General features: G+C 50.9%; 1 protein-coding gene across 2 annotated transcripts in view; it reads right to left on the bottom strand.

The window, feature by feature from the left end:
* Positions 1 to 20,635, bottom strand: part of PCNX2 (pecanex 2) — a 223,058-nt gene that overhangs the window by 2,872 nt on the left and 199,551 nt on the right. For both annotated transcript variants that reach the window (XM_081038977.1, XM_081038978.1), the window contains 5 exons: positions 20,138 to 20,250; positions 7,828 to 7,972; positions 7,143 to 7,373; positions 6,313 to 6,587; positions 5,527 to 5,711 (listed from right to left, as the gene is read on the bottom strand). In XM_081038977.1, the coding sequence (XP_080895103.1) occupies positions 5,527 to 5,711; positions 6,313 to 6,587; positions 7,143 to 7,373; positions 7,828 to 7,972; positions 20,138 to 20,250 (949 nt within the window). The remainder of the gene's footprint in view (positions 1 to 5,526; positions 5,712 to 6,312; positions 6,588 to 7,142; positions 7,374 to 7,827; positions 7,973 to 20,137; positions 20,251 to 20,635) is intronic.

Here is a 20,635-nt window from a genome sequence, read left to right as displayed (position 1 = left end):
AGGTGGCCATGGCAACGTCAGTGTTTGCGCAGTGAGGGGCGGCCTGCTCTTCCTGGGCCTCGGAACCCAGGTGACCCCCTTTTGCCCCCCGCTTTCAAGGCCGGCCTAAGAGCTGCCGGCCCCACTGAGGGGCTCTCCTGAGGGGGTGGGAGGCGTGGGTGTGGGTGTGGTGGCCAGGGTGATGGACCTGTCTGGTTTGCCCAGGACTTTCCTGCTCTAACACTAACACCCCACCTTCCTGGCAGACCAGACGGGACCAGCCGCATAACCTGCCCCCCTTGAGCAAATCCTGTTTTGTTCCTGCTTTAGGACCCACGTTGCTGTGCTCCTCCCCTAAGCAGTGATAAAGGGAAAACATGCAGGTTTTTCTCATTTTCAGTTGCCTTAAAAAAGGGAAGGAAAAAGGGCGGAGCCTCATGTTGTGGCCTTTGTTTTCTAGAAACGTTTTCCCTTGAAATCCAGATCTTTAAGAAGAAGCCTTCCCTGGTCCCCCACGGGCTGGCGGCGTTACTGGCCAGCCCCAGGCCTCCAGGGACACAACCATTGCCTAGTGTGGCTCCAGCTCCCTGTACCGGCTGCCCTCCCCTCGGGGTCCCTCGTGGCCCCAGCTCTTGCTGAGACTTTTTCACGAAAGGGGTTGGACTGCCCCAAATATTTGGTCCTGTCGATGTCTCTGGGACAGGGACGACTTAAAATGCATGTCCTGTGCATGACCTGCCCCTATAGCTTTAAGGACCAAGCAGGTAGGAGGGAACCTGTGCTCAGCAGAATGCTGAATTGCGTCTCTTAAGCATCTATAATTACTAGGGCCGAATTTTAAAATACTATTTAGAAGGAAGCAGCTAGTGACGTCACAGTTCTACCAACTGCCTTATGGGCATGTCTCCTGAAGCTGCTCATTCAATCCATAAAGACGGGGTGGAGGGTGGGCTCCGAAAAGGACTGTATTTTCCCATGTTGCACCTCACCCTAAATTCCTAAATTATGAATTGTGCACCCAGGGTTTCTAGAACATTTATGTGTATCTATAGAAGAACCCCCCGAGAGGACACACATCTTGTGAGAGCACTCCTTATGAAACAAATGCTAACATGGAGATTCCCGGGGTCACCCCAGCCCCACGCCTGCCCACAGCAGGTTACTGGCTGGAAAGGCCCTTTGCTTCACTTTGACCTTCATGCTGTGCGGCCACTGTGATGGTGGCACCTGGATCTTTCTTGCTTGTCTGCTTAGAAGACAGGGTGCCCCCACCCCCGCAATGGTGCTACTCAGCCCTGCAGGGCTGGCATTACCCTCCCTGGGATGAGGGTGGGCAGCCCCTGGCATTGGCTTTCACCCGGGGCTCAGCCCATCTGGATGGTCCCTGCTGAATAGTTGAATAAGTTACTTTTAGAAAGGAAAAAAGAGGGGCCCTGATGAATCAGAATTAAGAACAGAGATGGTGATTTGTTAGTTTATTCAGAGTCTGGCGAGGCCAAACATCTGTTTGTGATTTATACCGTAATGCTGACTGCTGCCCAGAACTGGTCCAGTCATCCGCGAGTCAGCGACTCCGATGCCGGATGGAGGACCACCCGGGCTCGGTGGGGGCTTCCCAGCAAATTCCAGAAGGAGAGGGACAAAGACCCCTGTGTGTCAGTGAGTGGGGAAGGGTCTGTTCTCTGCAGGATGAGGCCCCCTCCCCCCACCCTCATTGCTTCGGGTTTGCTTGTTGCTTTTATTGTTACTGCGCTTGATTTTTTGGTAAATTTAATTTTATACATGGAACAAGTGAGCAAACCATGCTAAATGCTTTTGTGCTGCTCAGGACCACTGTTTCTTCATTTAACTTTGCCACTTCTTTCATTATTGAATTCTGGGTGTTTTCAGGGAAAACCTCCTTAGAACCTGGTTGAAATACCACATGAACGACCCTTCTTGATTCATCATCCCGGCACTGTGCCTCCATCTTTGATTGTCACCTACAGGCTGGTCCTCACCAAGAGGACAGCAGACTCCTCCTCTCCTAACTGCTCTCAGGTAGGTCGCCAGCCTTCGCCAGGCGGACCAGGTCCCCTTCCAGCTGGGCCATACACTGTTTACCTCAGCGAGAAGACTGCGGGTTGTCGGGCCGCAGCTGAGCTGCACTGAGTGCCTGGCAGCCGGGGCACACCTGGGGTGACGTGCTGGGCACGCTGGGAGCAGCACATGTCGCCCATCTTGGGAGGGGGGCCCTGCTTGTGGGGACTCAGGCAGGACCCTAGTCCTCTGAGAGCCTGGCAAGGGCCCAGTATTGGGACACTTGGCTGGGAACTGAGGCCGGGACCAAGGGAGGGAGGAGGTGGGTGCCCAGTTGTGGGAATTAAGCCTTGGGCACCGTGAGTAAAACAAGACCCGTTCTTAGAATTTGGTTCACATTCATCGTCCAGACCCGCTCTTCATCACTCCTTGGCTGAGCTTCTGGGTCGTGCCCCGTCCAGGGTGCGGTCCTTCACTTCCAGCGCCCCGGACTCCCTCCGGCAGGGCACTTAGCGCACCTGTCCTGACTGCCTTTGCGGCATCACATGGCCCTGTCTACCCTTCACCCCGCCTCTCTAAAGTGATGGATGACGACTGCATCATTTCTACAGGCGCCACACACACACCGACTGACAATAAGGGACACGAGGGACCACCCTGCAAAACTGCATCAGCCAGGTAACCACATTCCCAGCTCCCACCCCAAAGGGGCTCAGCCTCTAGGTCCCAAACGGTTCTAATGGCCAAGGTTAGTAAGCCCTGTACACTGCCCCCCTAACCCCGACTTTCTGGGGCCAACTCTTTTTAATCAGAAGAATGACCTGAACCAACATAAGGTAACAGAGCTCTGGCTGCTGTAAGGAGAAGAGCTGTATGGTTTTGTGCGGTTGTCAGGGTTGTAGGACCAGCCAGAGAGAAAGCGCAAGGGAGAGATGCTTCCTTTGTATGAAGGGGGTGGGACTGGGGGTCTTGTCCGTCTCCCCTCTCTCCTCCCAGCTCTCTGACTCTGCGGGGCCACCAGGTCTCAGGGAAACTCCCAGAGTACAGTGCTTCCTTCCGCAGGCATGTCAGTGTGTTGAGCAAGGGGAGGGACCTGTGGCTGTCCCTTGTCCCCTTTCCTCCCCCGCCCACAGTGGGGACCTAAAGTAACCCTACTGGCTGCTTCAGGAAGAACCGGCACCAGCTTTGCCTGCTGTGGGTCAGAGGGAAGACCAGTTGTAAGAGGAGCCCTTGCCAGCAGGAGACAGGATGACGTCAGGTGGGAAGGGGCACTGCCCATAGAACAAATGCAGGGCTGGGAGCGAGGGCGCTGTGGTGGCTCCATCAGCCCCTTCCCAGCTCGGGAACAAGGAAAGGCAGCGTCCTAGCCCAGGTGATGGGACCCTGTGTGGTGGTTAGGATCGCAGGCTCTGGGCTCGTCCTGCCTGGGTTCGAATCCCAGGTCAGGAACTGACTAGCTGGGTGATTCTAGGCAGTGGCTTAACTTCTGTGTCGAGATTCATCGGCTACAAGATAAGAACAGGGAAAGTTCCTGTCTCTTAGGGTCACTTGGGTGAGGATGAAGTGACTGCGTTTGGCACACACTGGGCACTGGAGGCGGCTGCTGCTTACTGCACTTTCTCATGGTGGCCGGGATGCCGTGAACAGGAGCTGAATTCACAGGAAGTGGGAGCGGGAGCAGGACACACTGGCCTCGGAGCCTGGGGCTGGCAGCTGCAGATGGGCTCGCATGCCTCCTTACCTTGAGAGCACAGGAAGCCAGGAGTGCCCTTGGTGGGGGCAGTTGTAAGAAGCAAAAATGCAGAAGTGGCAGCTCGTCTGGGCTCTGAGACACCCTGCTCCGACGTGTGTCACATGAGTGTGTGAGGCTGCTGGCCTCGGCTGGGAGGGAGGGCTGCTCATTACCCCGTTTCAAGAGAAGAAAGAACTCGCTCTCCTTTTCGCGGGCGCTGCCTTACTGGTCAGAAACAGGCGAGGCCTCTCGCTAAGCCAGCCCCCGTCTCCACCTCCCAAAGCTGTGCCCCTCCAGCCACCTCCCCTCATGCCAGTCTCCCTCAGGTTCAGACGAGCCACCTGGACCAGCAAACGCCAGACACCCAGGCATTTCTCCATTTGGAACCTACTTAAACTTTCCCATCTGTAAAGTCACTTATGTGATTTTGAAACTTATATTTCTCATACGATAACAACTGTTAACTAAGCAGTGAGAGAGCCCGGCCTGCAAGCCAGCCACATGCCACAGCCTCTGGCTGCCAGGCACTCTGCTCAGGGTCAGGCAGGCGGCCCGGGCTGGGGAAGGGGGCCCTTTCCCTGCTGAGCAGCTAATACCGACTACTTTGCTCATCTACCCTGCCAGCCCTCTCTCTCAACCTTCCCTCCCTTGTTTCCTTCCTCCCTTGTTTCCTTCCTTCCTTTCTTCCTTCCTTCCTTCCTTCCATCTGTCTATTCTCTCTCTCTCTCTCTCTCTCTCTCTCTCTCTCTCTCTCTCTCTCTCTCTCTCACACACACATCTATCTATCTATCTATCTACCTATCTATCTACCTATCTATCTATCTATCTATCTATCTATCTATCTATCTATCTATCTATCATCTATCTATATCATCTTCTCTCCACCTACAGCCTTTCCCATGTTGGAATGAATCCTTACCATTTCAGTTAAACCCTCAGCCTTGCTCTGGGCGCCTCCAGGAGGCAGGACTGCCCCTTGCTAACTCACTGGTGTGGAGCTGGCAGGTGGAGCAGTCACAGACAGGCACTTACCGAATGCTCTGGATGGCGAGGAAGCACGAAGACCAAGGATGAAGCCACCTCGCCCAGCGCCCTGTGCTGGTGGGAACCAGGAGGGAGCGTGCGTCTCTCCTGCATCCGCCTGGCACGTCCTCTGTAAGCCTCAGGGTCGCCTCCCCTAACCTGGCCCAGCCTCCCACCCCTCCACAGGGTCAAGCCTAACTAGGGGGGCTGTAGTTTAAATGTGATTTTAAACTTGAAACTGCCCGATCTTGACCGAGGCACCTCCTCCACTCCCGTCTGCTGGCTCCTTCTTCCTTTAAATGTCAGGTATAACGTAGGGGGGTGAAAACTAGAGAGGAGCAGGAAGGCGAGGGCAGGAGGCCTGTCTGTGCCACCACAGACTTGGAGGGGGGTGGGGACCAGCTCGCAGGAAGATGAAAATCCCACCAGGGATCGAGAGCCCCTCCAGCCGCCACAAAGGGCACAGGATGAAGTGGTCCCTGGATGAGTGAGATGAGATGGAAAGTGAGAGACTGGGCAGATGGACAGACAGACGCTGCTGGCTGAGGTGACGGACAGACATGGACAAAGGATAAAAGCTGAATTTAAGAGAGAGTTGCTTCCTGAACAGACGTGCAAGAGTTGGTAAATTTTGGGCGTCCTTTGTCCTAATACTGATTTTTTTTGCAAAAAGGCGCTCTCAGAGGTTAGAATGACACACGCACGGCCCTCCGCGTCGGCCACAAGGACCAAAGGTGCCATTATCAGGAACTGTGAGGCCTTGCTGCACCCACCTGTCCGCCGTGGCCCTTCCTGGGGTGACCAGTGGTGGGCCCCCTGCTTTCTGGGCTGTTCTGTGCTGCTCTCCGGGCTCTCCCCACTCGGGGCGCTGCTGCCGCCTGTGGACGGGCGCCCCCTTCCGTCCACATGCTCCGCGGTGCCTGCAGGGCGAGGGCCAGCATCGCAGCCCTTCCGAATTCTGTGGGAGACAGAAGCGCCCCAAGGTTCTCACCCAAACATCCCCACACGCCCACGCTGAGTCAGGATGGAAGGCACACGCCACAGGTGAGTGCACACCTAGGATGCAGGTGGACAGGGGGACTCTGGGTCCCCAAACCCCAGTGTCTAATGAATGAAAACCCTGCGCCGTGATGAGTAAGCTGCAGTCTCAACCGTCCACAAGAAACCTGGGCTTGGAGGCCTGACACGGAGCTCGGCCATGCGCAGGTGAGACTTCTAGAACTCATTGCAACTAAGCAGAGACACGCTCACAACCAGGGAAGACGACTTAGGGACGAGAGCCGAGGGCTGGGGCAGTCCTGGACCGACTCCCTGCAACAGACGTGGGACCTCGGGGCTAAGGACCCAGAAGCTATGCAGCGCTGTGTGGGAACTCCGGCCTGGCGCTCAGCGTGGGGCGTGCGGGAAACAGGCCCCACCGACAGAGGCCCTGACACCGCGAGGACACGTGGGACGGCAGTTTTCGTCACGAGAAAGCGGCAGCCATGGCAGCGATACCCACGGAGCTCCCCACGCCCCTGCCCCAGCGTCCGGGTGAAGGCCTGGCCGTGGGGACCTACCTTACCCACTTGGTCCGCAGCCACGTCCTGATGCCGTCCACGGTGATGGGCCCACTCCACACGTTCCTCAGCTGCCGGTGGGTCCCCAGGTAGGACGTGGTGAGGGGGGACACGTACATGGGGTAGCCCAGCGGCTGGTCGCAGGACGAGTTGATGAGGTTGCGCAGGACCTGCCTGTTGTTCTGAATGCTGCCCCGCTCGGGGTTGCAGTTCCGCAGGAAAATGAGCTCCTGCTGCTGCCCGGCCCACAGCCCGCGGACACACTCCTTGTTGACCTACGGGGAAAAGCAGTGTGTTCCCTGCCCGTGGGGTCAGCGTGCAGTAAGTGAGCCTTGCTCCGGGGCTGAGGACCCTTCGGCCTAAAGCTCTGTCTGTAGCCACGGGAATGGCGGGCCTACAAGAGGACATGATGCCATTTTCACGGGAAACGCACAGCAAATGGGGAGGCCTCGGGTTTTTGTTCCCCCGCAGGGGTTTGAAGCACATTAAAGGAGAATTATTGGGGAGGAAGTTCTGGGAAATAGGTTACAGGAAAGGTCTGGAATTAGGAAGCCTGTAAAGGACAGGCTGGGTCCTGACCTCCACCTGTATTGTATGTGCGTCTCCCAGGACTTCTTGCCAAAGCCCCCGCCGACACACCGGCTGTCTGAGGTGGGACGTGGCCCTGACAGGGCCGCAGCTGCGGGTCCGACCTCTGCTCGCTGCCAGCACCGAGTCTGAACAGGCGATGCTGGCTCGGACTCGGGCGTTGGTTCCGACCACCACTCGGTTCCTTCTCACACATCCCCCCACGGGAGACTCGTGCCCACCTAGAGGTGCGGCCGCCGTACCTTGATCACCTTGAAGCTCAGGAAGCCCCTGTGCAGCATGATGACCTTGTACTCGTCGGTGCCCTCGTCCACCACGTGCCTCAGTGTCAGTAGCTCCTCCTTGTTGGCCAGCACTGCGCCCCTCCAGGCCGGGTCACCTTCGTGGCAGATGACCACCTTCTTCTCAAAGGACTGGATGGCCTCATAGAGGACCACTGGGTCCTCGTACTCATCAGGGCACGTGAACTGGTCCTGGGGGAAATAAGTCCACCCATGGGCTCAGTGGGGACAGCGAGCTGATGCTTGGATGAGTGTGAGACGGCTACTGGGCCGGTGACCTGCAGGGCCAAGTGCACTTCCACATGTCACTCTCCACCGCTCTGTGGGAATCCTGACCCGGATGGAGACCGCGCCTCGTCCCATGGTCCTAACGCTGGGACGTGCCTAGAGAAAGAGCTTCGTGGCCTGTGTTTTTAGGACTTTTCGGTACAGTTTGGGCACTTCTGATACGTCATTTCCTCTGGCAAACTTCACTGTTCCATCCTAGTGGCCAGTGTCAAGACTACCCAAACGGCCTCAGTGCTTGGTGGTCTAAATAATAAACTCACTCACTTACGTCATGCCAAGAAAGGGGACCCTATTTCTGAAAGCTTATTTTATTTCCTAATGTTTCGGGCTCATACTTTTTTACAAAATGGATTTTTACCTGGTGAAGCTTGAGGGACATCCTGATGGCTGGAGCAACGACTTTATGCAGAAGGTCCATGTCAGCGAACACCCACTCATCTCGTGCTGTTATTCTGAAGTCACCTTTGAAGAGCGCGTGAAGCCCATACAGGAAAGAGTCCAGGCTGTGAAACAAAGTCCCACTTACTGTTTTTTCACACTGAACAAACAGGGTTCAGAATCCTGTCACATTGAGCAAGGGCTGAGTCTCCTATTTGTCATGTCATAAATGGTACTGATTATCTCTGGACGGATCCAACAGGAAAAGGAAGGTGGCCCTGGCCTCATCCCATTGTACCAAATGCCTACCCAGAGCCCGCATAGGACCCTGGGCACAGCTGATGTGATGGTCCTTGTCAGTAATTTAGGAGACACTGACGTACTTGACCTCTCAAAGTGACAGTAGAGATCCTGGTCAGAACTGCCCTACCACGTACAGGTGAACCTACCACAATGTTCCCACCCGCTCTCCCATTGTCAGGCAGTGACGGGCTAACTGGGGCGCAGCCCAGGCGCTTTTATTTTCTCCTTGGTATTTCAGTTTTGGGCTACGTTACTCATCGTAAAAACCTGGATTCTACAACATGGAGAGAAAATGAGACCAAATGAAATCTCAAATTGATCATTTAGATTCTCAGAGAACATCCATTTCCCATTCCGTCCTCTTTTTAATAACCAGTGGAAGAAGCGTGAGAAAGGGTTGAAATGAACGACCACACGACTTCTCAGGATCATCCAGATTCTCACGTTTCTAGGTTTTTCCTTCTTTGTGTCCATTTCCTGCATGTAATTGAGCATTGTCGGGGTGGGGGACAAAGCAGTCACTCAGGGAAATCTTCCATGATCTGCATGCTTTACATTTTGGGAGCACACAGGGAACCTGGGGGAAAGCGACTCGTCCTGCATCGGAGGGAAAGAACTGTACATTTCTTTTCCTCTGTTTGCATTAATAGGCTCGCTTGCAGCCGCCTCCAACAACCTGGCCTCGGACACCCCAGAGAGGTGGTTATGGGGCGGGTACCAGACACGGCACCCTGATAGGCCGCTAGCAGGAAAGTGTACGTGAAGGGGGACCTCTGAGAACGACTGCTCGTGAGGATTTAATGAGCTGCTCACTGAGCAAGACTTCTGCTTCCATACGGCGCATGGCAGCTGCACTGACTGCTACTTCAGCATTTTGTTGGAAATGTACAACTGTCATTAACCTCCGTGCAGAAGTCCCTGGAGAGAGAGGCTCAGGCTTCAGGTCATAGCAGACTGTGGGAAATGCCAGGTGGGGCACAGGTGCTGTGGCCTGGAGGAGCCTGGAACCTTCCAGAGAGTTCCAGGAGGCAGCCTTGCTGAAAGGCTCCCCCTCACAGAACAGACTTCCTGCGAGCTTTAGGGGCAGCCTGGGAGGCACTGAGAGGGGAGTGACAAAGGGGACAGGACAGCAGAGCTGGGCTGCAGCAGGGTGAATGCCCAGGGGACTCTCTGCTCTCAACTGAAGACGTTTGAAAATGCTCCTGCCATGAGATAGCAGCTCAGTACTGCAAAGGGGGAGCTCAATTGGAAAACACAGGTGGGGCTTATTCTGGAAAGAACCAGAAATGCCCTGTTGCTTGCATGCATGTTAAAACGCTCTTCTAGGTGTACAGATGGGGAAGGTGGCGCAGGAAGATGAAAGGGCTTGTCAAACCCCCAGGGCACCGTCCACAGACCACAGGAAGAGGGAGGAATTCAAGGCCCAGCCCACTGTCTGCTCAGGGGCAGCGCAGGTGACCACAGACGGCCCACTTAGTGGGGAAGGAGCGACGTCCACGGAGCCTCCGAAAGCACTGGCCTTCCCACCCAGACCCCCAGCAACAGCTCCTCTACTTGTCATTTCCATGTTCAGAGAAAAATGACTCGTTGCAGCACTTAATGCTGTTCTGTTATATTAAAATGATTCTCAGTGCGGCAAATAAGGCCTGATTAGAATTCCACTAGACTAGGGGTATGGGCCCCAGCACATTAAAGCTGAAGGCATCTGAAAAGTCAGGTGGCTCATCACCCACCTTTATCCTCAAGAGAAGGAAGAGGAGGAGGGCGGAGGATGTGACAAGCTGGGGAAGGTGTGGGGAGGAGAGCACAGGTCTCCAGGAGGCCTGCAGCACGTTTCTGATTTGGAGCCTCTAGAACAGGGGTGTCCAAGCTGCGGCCCGCAATCCATTTTTTATTGGCTCGCAGCAAATTCCAAAAATATATTTAGTTTACTTAAATAAACCAGGTGAGGCAATATGTACTTCACCTCGAGTGAGTGGCCCGGCTGTTTGTGTATTTTACCGCATATGGCCCTTGGTGAAAAACGTTGAAAAAGTTTGGACACCCCTGCTCTAGAACCATGTCTTTTGAAGACTCTACGGAGTCCCCACCCCCAGGCCAACAGCTGGAGTGGGGCAACAGTGTTCCATCTGAGTCAGTCAAGGTGGGCCCTCCTGGGAGTAAAACAGCCGCCACCCCTGCCTCTGCTGCCCTCCCCCCACTCCACTCCAGGACACTGAAGCAGGCCCTGTCATCCTGTCTCACCATGGCAGTCACAGAGGTCATGGAGTTTGTGGGCCAAGCAATCAGCAGTGAAGGGACAACCATGTCCACGTGCATGGGGTTACGTAGGGGACAGGGCAGGGCAGGTCCCTGAAGAAACCTGATGTGCATGCAATCGCATATTAGGGAAGCACGTCCACGTGTCCAGAACCGAAGAGTGCGGTGCTGAGATGGCTGGGCTCACGCAGCACCATGTGCGTGCCAAAGTTAAAAAATAAGAATAGCTCTAGCAACACTCCTCCTTTACATGAGGCGAAGTGCATGGTACTTGAGTGCATTTTCTTTTTCACTGGAAAAGACACCACTCAACCTAGAACACATGCATGGCTCAGCCTGCGCCGGAGTCTGTTAGACACACCAGGTCTGCTCGGCTTCCTTGTCGGCCCCCCGCCTCCCGTCTGCCGGCTCAGTTCTTCTTCCAGGCAGGACTTGAGCAATGGTCTTGCCTTTTTAGCTGAGTGTGCATGTGTGTGTATGCACGTGTGTATGCTTGCACGCGTGTGTGCACGCTGGAAAGGATGTGCCAGCCTCTGCCTCAGAGGGACCCTGCAACCCCAGCAGACACCAAGGTCCATACAGCAGGGTCACACTGCCTCTGATTGTACTGACCCCAACCTGACTGTCTGTCTGGTTCCTGATGCAGCCAGAAGCCATGACGACACAACTGCTGATGGGTACAGCGGGACGCAGTTGTTCACAACCGTCCTGGAAACGGCCACTTTCTGCCTCGAGGCTCCGGCTGTTGCCTGTCAGCCCCTGACGACACTCCAGCTCTAGGTCTGCCTAAGGCTTATGCCTTAACGGGTCCAGCCCATTTCAGCGTCCTCAGCCTTCACCTTCCAGGGCAATGGCCACCTGAGGGTGGTCAGCTGGAGCAAAGGTTCTTTTTCTTCCCTTTGTCAGTGTTCCTTGTTCACAGAGGAGTCCTCACAGCTCTAATCTAGCCAGAGGTTGCTTATTCCCCTCTAAGTCTGACTCTTGTTCAAAACCACTAACCAGCTCAGCCCAGTTTTCACCTGTACCCTCTCCTACTGGTCTCAACCGGTGGCCATTTTGCTGCCCAGGGGACATTTGGCAATGTGTGGAGACATTTTTGGATGTCACAAGTGGGGGTGCTACTGGCATCCAGGGGGGAGAAGCCAGGCAGGGATGCTGCTGGTACAATGCATAGGACAGCCCCCCCCCCCAACAAAGACCCATGCAGCCCCAAAAGGCAACAGTGCACTATTGAGAAACCCTGCTCTTCCAGAAACAAAAGAGGACGACCGGAGGATACAGATTTTAAGGATGGACGATTGAGGTCATTATCTTGGATCCAGACTTAATGGATCTTAAGATGCAGAGGAAAGCGGCATTAATGCTGGGATAGTTTTTGTAGGACTGACAATGGGCTCTTCAGAGCAATGATTTGTTCACTTTAGTGAATTCCCGAATAGGTCTGCATCCTCTGTGTTTACAGTCTGTTGCAACATGTTGGGGAGCTTGTAGAACACATGCGAACAATTACGTGTGATTTGCAGCCCATTTCCCTGTGCTCACTGATCAGTAACGGAGATACTTAGGAGAGTATGTGCTTATTTACCCAAATCAGTATCCCAGGCACCTCCCCTGGGGACGGCGTGGCACACATGCTTTACTCCCCTCTGTGGAATCCAGCACCCACGTACGTACTGGTCTCACCATTCATCCCATCACTGCTGACCACACTCCTGCTAGTTTCCAAAACAAAATCTACAGTCCAGGCGACTGGCCCCACCTCTGAGCGACTGGAAGGGAGAGAGAAAGGACAATGCCATATTTTTCTGCAGGTTTGTGGGTTACTAAGCACTGGTTCTGTCAGTTCATGTCCTTCTCCTGGATGCCTATACAGATGTATTATTATTACCCTTTCACATACGAGGAAACAGGCTGTCAGAACTGAGAATGAAGATGAGACAGGTGGAAACAGATACTCTGTGTGTCATGTCTCACCCTGGAAGCGCGAGAGCAAACCCATGGCTGCCCCCTGGGCTACCTGTCTCTCTGGGAAACCAGACTTGCTCTGAAACGTGTAACTGGAGTCGTCTTCTTAAAGACCAGCTCTGAGGTTGTGTTACAATCCACAAATCTCTTCAAAGGCTTCAGGTGACCCACACAGTAAACATACTACCAAGTGTAGTTCTTGAACTCACCCCCAGCTCCCCCTCCTGAGGGGCTCACCAGCACCTTTGCAACGTGTGATCGGTGTGTGTACACATCCTGAACTGCGGCTGTATTGATAGCTCTTTCAGGTGTTCTTTATTCAGGGTGCTACCCTATGGGCCCCTGGTTTGCAGCCCAGCAGCCTCTTCCCTGGAAAGGGGCACTCAGAAAGAGGGCAACGGCACCCTGCAGGAGCTCCCAGGTCCTGGGTTTGGAGTTCAGGTGCCTAGTGGCGAGGCAGCACACGGCCCAGCAGGGCTGGAGGGATGCGAGCCAGCAGCTCCAAGTGTGAGCTCCGCTCTTGGCTTGGACTCTTGTGCTTGATATTTGGGCAAGTCTCTTGTCCTCCTCAGCTATTTCTTTCTGTGTTCATCCTTGAGATCAAGCCTGTCCAGGGGAGTGTGCAGGCTGGGTGAAGGGCCTGCCAAGAATCTAAATGGGGGACTGAGTACACACGTGTGGTTTAAGGACACCCCAGTACCCAGCATTCATCTGTCCTCTGAGACCCACACCTGAGTCCTGAAAGACACAGACGGCGTCTCCAAGAGAGCTGAGGCGTTCAGAGCGTAAGGTGGTGGCAAGTCCTATAGGAAAGGGCACTGGGCCACAGGAGGCGGTGCACAGCACACAGTGAGCTTCGGGGGCCCTGATGCAGACATCAGCAGGAGCCTTCGGCAGCTCTTGGCAAAACCCCAGCACAGAGCACATCGACCAAGGAAGCTTCGGGAGATGAACACATGGTGGGCGCTGTGGAGTGGCTGTCCTCCCAGGGAGGTGTCCACACAGCCGGGCTATGCTGAGGAAGGCCAGTCACAGCACCTCCCTCATCCTCCCTCGGGCCTTGAGAGAGGATGACACACATCAACCACGTAAAGCTCAGGACCGTCCCCAGTACACAGTGAGGACACGGCAGGTGTGCACCTCGATTGTTCTTCTTCTCACCTTCCCCTGGTCTGTCCCAGCAACACAGGCCGCGGTGATCAGCACGGGTGTTTATAGCACAGAATCTCACATAATCATCGGAAAGCAACCATGTGGCCAAAGGGTTTCAGTGACACTTTCAAATAAATTCCAAATAAACTGTGAATTAATAATCTCCAAGCAAGAAATAATTAAAAGGCAAGAGTTGATGATGAACTTTCAAAACATACATTCGCCCTCCTGGCGTTTTACCACCTGGCAGATCTAGGCTTCTGAGTGTCCGTATCAATGGGATAAACTGCTATTATACAGAGTCCATGCTTCCTGAGGCCAGCTGGGGACCAGTGTCCGGCGGGCTGCTGAACGACCGGCAACTTGCTCAAGAGCAGAACTACATCTCCAACCCAATTCCCAGAGATTCTCAGCTGGCAGTTTGGAAGAGGGCCCAGCTCTATATTCTGAACAAGGCACCCAATTGTGAGGTGCAATGGGGTTTTGGGTTCAAGGCACCAGAAATCCTGGGTGTCTCCTATTGATGTGCAGAAATTTCAGAGAAGCCAGGGGCCTGGGGTTGTAGAGCTGAGCCCGGACTCCAGGCCGAGGCAGAAGCAAGCTTTTGCGTGGTGTTACAATTTAAGGTCCCAGAAATTCTCACTCATTTTTCTAGGTTATAATCTTTTTCTATGCTTTAGACTCCAAGATTCAAGATTCTGGTTTTAGCTTGGTGACCTAACTTGTATCTCCCAGGTCAGATTCTTACCTCATGTTTTCTTTATCTATTTCTCTTTAGATCCTGATTTCTGAGTTTCCAACCCCAGTCTGGCAAGTGGCCCTCAATCTTGTCCATAATATGATCCAGTCTGATGTCTGGCCCGTTTGGCGCCTCATCTCCAATAGAAGATTGGGAAGAGAAGCTGAGATTATGTCTTGGGTTAATGAACAGCACTGTTTTTCTCTGTCCACTGTGGGTGAGAGGGGTGAGTAAATGGGAGATGCGACCTCAGACCATGACAGTGACCTCCTGCTACAAGGTCATATGTCAGAGCTCAGCTTCTAGCACAGGGCTTGGCGGAGCACATCTTCGGCTGGCTTGTTTCCTGTCACTTTTCAAGATTACATTTATTTTGAGTTTCTATCCTCTTGGAAGGCTATTCTAGACCAAGAATCTGCAAAATTTCTTCTGCAAGCAAACATGTTGCTGCTGTGAAATGCAGACACATCCTAACCTTTTATGTACAAACAGAGCACCGGCTGGATCTGCTTATCACCTTCCATGCACCTGAAGATGGTAACCGAGCCACCTCTTAGCCTCTGAGGTCAGTGAGAATATTTTGACTTCCTACTGAAACGTCCCGTTACATCCGTGTGCCTTTCTGCAGCGGGGGTCATAGTTCTCCACCAGAGATATGCCCCAAGCTCCAAATTTCCAAAATGATCAGTGTTTGCTTGTCACATCCATATTAATCCATTGTACCTTATGGAGATAGATTTTTTTATTTTATTGATAATAAAATATCGACATTTTATTTTACTTGAAGACATTTTAGAGACTTGTTCTCTTTTGTTCACTTGTACTCAGCTTATCATTTAAGATGATTCTCACTTACTCATCCTCCCTAGTCTGGTATGCACATGTTTTTATTTATGAAGGATTATCCATCAGAGCTGTGTACTGTCGTAAAGTCAAACTATGTCCCTTACAGACCCATCAAATGAAGCAGAGCGTGTGAGTGACATTAGGCTGTTGTATAAGATTTACCTGGGGAGTCAGTGTCCAAAATCGTAAGTTACTCTTTAACATTACATATATGAGAATGACTGTTAGGTCTCATAAGTACCTAAGGGCATACTCCTGATTTTAAAATTATACAAGGACAGAGCACACATACACACACACGCATACATACATGCACGCACACTCATGCATGCACACACATGCGCACACACGCACGCACATGAGCCATTCATAAAGGTATGAACATAGATATAACTATATGAAATAAAATATTAGAAAATTGAATCCATCATTGTATAATAATAATAATATATCATGACCGAGTAGAACTTATCTCAGAATTATAAGGAGATTTGAGCATGAAGAACTCTATTAAAATAACTCATTATATTAGTAGATTTAAAGAGAAGAATATCATTGGAATGTGTGTCTCCAATTTTAAAAGAATTCAACATCCTTTCCTGATAAAAGTTTTAGCCAGCTAGAAAGAGAAGCAAACTCCCTGTCTTGATAAAAATGGTCTAATAGAAACCTAAACACCTTATTTTTAATGCTAATGTATGACACTTGTCCCCATGAATGTCTGGATTAAGACAAGGCTGCTGTGATAGGCAGAGTAATGGCCCCAAAGACATCCACGCCCTAATCCTGAGCTGTGAACATGTGACTTTACATGGCAAAGGGACTTTGCAGATGTGTCTGAGAATTGTGACATGGGGATATTGTCCTGCACTATCTGGGGTGGGCCCAATGTCATCACAGGGGTCCTTATAAGTGAGAGAGGGAAATAGGAAAGGTAGTTTGGGTCAGAGGGAGGTTTGCAGACGCTGCAGCACTGGCTCTGAAGAGAGAAGACGGGCCTAGACCACAGGCAGCCTCTGGAATGGGACGGGCTGTCCCCTCAGAGCCTCCTGCAGGAACTCAGCCCTGCTGACACCTTGATTTTAGCCGAGGGAAGCCCCTTTGGACTTGTGGCCTCCAGACTGTAACGGAATAATTTGTATTGCTTTAGGCCACCACGTTTGTGGTAATATGTGACAGCAGCAATAGGAAACAAATACAGATGCCCACTTCCAACATTGCTCTGGAGGTCATAATCAATGAAACAAGAAAAAGAATTGTTATCGATATAGAAAAGAAAGAGCCAAAATTGGTGTTATTTGCAAATATGTCTTTCTACCAGAAAAATCAAAGAAAATTAATTGACATATTATGTTTCTGATAGAACTCAGTAGAGGTGCCCGGAAGGAGGTCAATATAAAAAAAAAAAAAAGAAAATGTGACAGCAGAAAAGATCTATTCAAAAGTACAATAAAACTATAAAATACTTAGAAATAAATCCATCAAGAGATTACAAATCTCAAAAAAAAAAAATTTTACCGAAAGACATTAAAAAAACTGAATGATTGCAAAGTACACCATATTATTGACTGATGTCCATTTTTTTCTCAAATTAACCTGTGAATTCAATATGATCTCAATAAAAATTGCAACAGAGGATTTTATAGAATGTGATTCTAAATTTTACCTGAGGAGAAAACACGCATGAATAGCACCCCCTCACGAAACTACAAAAGATAAGGAAAAAAAGAAAGACGAGTAGACTGAGCTTATCAGATACCAAACAATGCATCACTCTAGTAAAACAAACGGTATGGTTTTGTTGTAAGAGTAGAGAAATGGATCCCTCTAAGAGAAGTGGAAATTGAGGAGCACATCCTATGTGTGGGGATGCAGTGTGCGACAACAGTGGTATTTCAAGTTTGTGGTGATTTTCACTAAGTAACTAACGACGAGCTACTTAGCAAACAGTGTTGAACTATCGGCCATCCATTTGGGAAAAACACTGGGATCCCTAGTTCCCACCATGTATGCAGACAGTATACTCTCTGTGGAGTTGTTGGGAGCCTATACTCTATGGGTCCCCTGATTCTCCACCACAGCCTCCGGGGTTGCCGTGAATGCAAGGCCCAGGCTGCTCCGCAGAGTTCTATTCACAGCAAGCACCCTGGCAGGGTTAATAGCAGCATTCTTTGCTACAAAATAGCTGGTTCTGTAAACTCGTCCCCAAGCCCGGTGGGTTTGGGGGCCAGGGGAACTGACACAAATAGGCCGTGCTGTGCGCAGTACAGTGCTTTGTCTCTGACCCAGGCGTCTCATGTCCTCTGCCAGAATCCATGAAATGGTAACAAGATAGTCCAAGACCCAACAGGATTCAAAAACTAAATTGAAAGAAATAGAAGTACAGAAGTATCAGAGGAAAAGGGAGGCTGCAATTTTTATACCCTGGAGCTGCAAAAACAGGTTTAAGAGACACAAAATTGAGAAATAGTAAAATAAAAAATTTAAAAAGATGTCACAAATAATTATCAAAGACACAAGTACCTTGCTAGAAAATATTTTAGCAAATTTACAAATTGCTTCTAAAAACAAGTATGTACCTAACAAAAATGGGTAAAGCAGATAAGTGTGCAGGCAATTCACATAAAAAAAAGTATAACTGACCAATAAATATGTAAAAAGATTGTTACCCTCACTATTAATAATGGACATATAAATTCAAATAAGAATGAGATATTTTTCATCCATGAGACTAGAACAATTTAAAAGATTGAATACCCAGCATTAGTGACGGTATGGCACCACACTCTTGGTGAGAATACAGCCTGTGACAGCTTGTTTTGGTGAGCAATTTCACAGTATCTATAAAAGTTATGTTATAAAAATTTTTTGAGCTCTGGTAGCATTGTTTGCAAGCAAACCCATGTATTGAACTCCAGCATATGGAAAGTAGAGCACAGCTGTTTGGCTGAAGCACAGGTCGGGTCCTGTTAGGCTCCAGCCTCCCCCTCACAGTATCCGTCCCTGTCCCCGTGACATAGCCAAGGAAGTCAGAACTCCATGGACGTCACCCTGAACCACTGGCCTGGGGCAGCATGGAAAATCAGTTACCTTCTGCAAGTCAAAGACTGAAGTGAAAGCACTGTGCTGTGGGACCCCTTAGGAGAGTGAACCAGTCCCCAGTAATCACACCTTCCTCTGGAATACCAAGAGGAGCGTTCCCAGATTTATCTCATCACTGTTTGGAAAAAGTAGAGCTGTCATGGAGGATGAGGAGCTGTTTGAAACAAAGGAAATCCCATCAAAACAAGGTTGAAAAAAGCAGCTGGTAGGCATGACGCTTAATCAAGGAGAAAATAAATAAAGCAGAGCAAGCAAGAAACACCTGGAGCAGGACTCCGAACAAGTCACACAAAGAGCAAACTTGAAGAAGTCTTTGAAAGTATCGTAGATCGGAACTGAAAGACTGAAATCTTTGAAGCATTTCATGTGCAATTTGTAAAGAAAATTTGAAATTTATTAAAGAAACTTCAGATTGGTCAAACCAAAGAACATGTATGTGGATGCTCTGAGTATCTGAAGACTGATTTTGTGATTTCAGGACCCCCATCCTCTGAAGCCCTCCTCAAACAGTGTTGCCTATCAGCCACATCGTCCTGGGTTACAAAACGCCACCCACTAGCCTTCTGTTAGGCTTTCAAACAGCCAATGACTATGGGGGAGCTGCCTGGGTCTAGCATGAGGCTGAGCCCAGGAGGGAAGGGAGGCTGGAGGCCAGTCAGCTCCTCCCAGAGTATTTCCTACAACAGGTACTCATATTGGGAAGGGGCACGAGGACTGTTTCTACAGAAGAAGGAACTAGGAGGTTGGATTCTAAGCCTGCTGCCTATGGGCTCCGAGACACAGAACTCAGGCAGACGTTTATCACATAGAACAGCCCATCCAGGCCTAGTGAGCAAAAAGATTCCATTGCGATGGCGATTCCTGTAATTAAACCTGTTACAAACCAGCCACAGACTGTACCTTACAAAAGCTAAAGATAAACCTTCCCCTATTCTTCTGGCACCTTGCAGAAGTGAAAGATAAACTTAGTATTGTTCTGCGTTCCTCCTTTCCCCACACCAAGAAATTTTCCATAGAAACGAGAAACACATATAAGCCCTACCTGAATGGGCGGAGGGGGGTCTCTCTTTCACTAGTGATTAGAGACAGCGACCCCGTCTGGGGGGTGAGGGGGGTGGGTGGGTGGAGTGGCCTTTTCTTACTCTCTAGTGGACAGGCAGAGTTCAGAACATGGTCCATGGTGCTAGATGCCATCGGAGGAGTCTGTGAAATGGCCATCGGTTTGGATGATGAGAAGGTGACAGATGAAATCCATCAGAACAGTTTTGCCAGAGTGCCACGAGTGAAGGGCAAACTGGCAGTGAGGCAGTGGGGGCTCTGAGCGTCTCACTTGGGAATGAAAGGTCAAGAGCTCTTTGTGAACGCAAGATAAGACCTCAATGACAGGGAGGGAGGGTGAAAGAGCCAGGAGTGAGCCTAATTTTGTTTAGGTTCTTCAAAAGGAGAAACTGGCTGTTTACATACAGAGGGGGAAGGTCCAATAAAAGAGAGTTTAAAAAAGCAGGAGAAGAGGCCTCCCATTAATCAAAGCCCCAGAGACAGGCAAGTAGGGTCTAGACTAGAGCATAGATGTGAGAAAAAACAGGGAAAAGAAACTAACATCGAGCATTAATTTTGCTAGACACCATTAATTTTGCTAGGCACTCATCTGTATGATTTAATGTAATCTTCCCAGCAAATCTGCCAGGCCGCTTGTAACACTCAAGCCCCCGTATCCATTATTCTGGGTTTTTTCTGGTTCACATTTGCCATTTCCAAATCTTGTACTCGGAAAGATCACAGAGATCAAGAAAGTCTTCTTGCAGGCCCAACATGATTTATTATGGAAAGCACTATCTGAAAGAAGTATAAGCAGTCCAAATTTAAAATAAAGAAAATGGGGGAAACTAATCTGCCAGAAACATGCAGCGCCAGTGCCCGGTACCTGAGAGCGACGCTGTGCGCGGCTGTTCCCAGAGCTCTCCTCCCGAGAATGCACAGGGCGAAGGTCAGGGTCACTAACGGAGAGTCCTCATCACTGTCCAGGGCCTTTGAGGGCTGAAGAGCAAGGATGTTAATTCAGCTGGCGCACAGGGGCCAACGCAACAGCCCAGCCTTACCAGTGCAGTCAGTTACTTATAGGAGGCTTTTAAGGTGCCCACTGGCGTCATCCTATCCCTGTTCCCGGGGGCGGGGACAGTTTCCTGAAGCAGGTTCTCTTGTGGATGGACATGGGGAAACATTTCACGAGAAGCTACTTTAGGGGAGGAGAGGGGTAACATGGAGCTTGCTGACCTGATTCCCTGGGATTTTGAATATGGTGCTTCAGGTCATAAAGATGGTCAGGACTTAGAGTCAGCCGGATGCCCACTTCACTGTCACCGCCCACCTCACTGTCACCGCTCACCTCACGGTCAATGCCCACCTCACTGTCACCGCCCAC

Source organism: Rhinolophus hipposideros, assembly GCF_964194185.1.
Source record: "Rhinolophus hipposideros genome assembly, chromosome: 26".
NCBI classification, from domain to species: domain Eukaryota; kingdom Metazoa; phylum Chordata; class Mammalia; order Chiroptera; family Rhinolophidae; genus Rhinolophus; species Rhinolophus hipposideros.
This window is presented reverse-complemented; position numbering and strand designations above follow the sequence as displayed.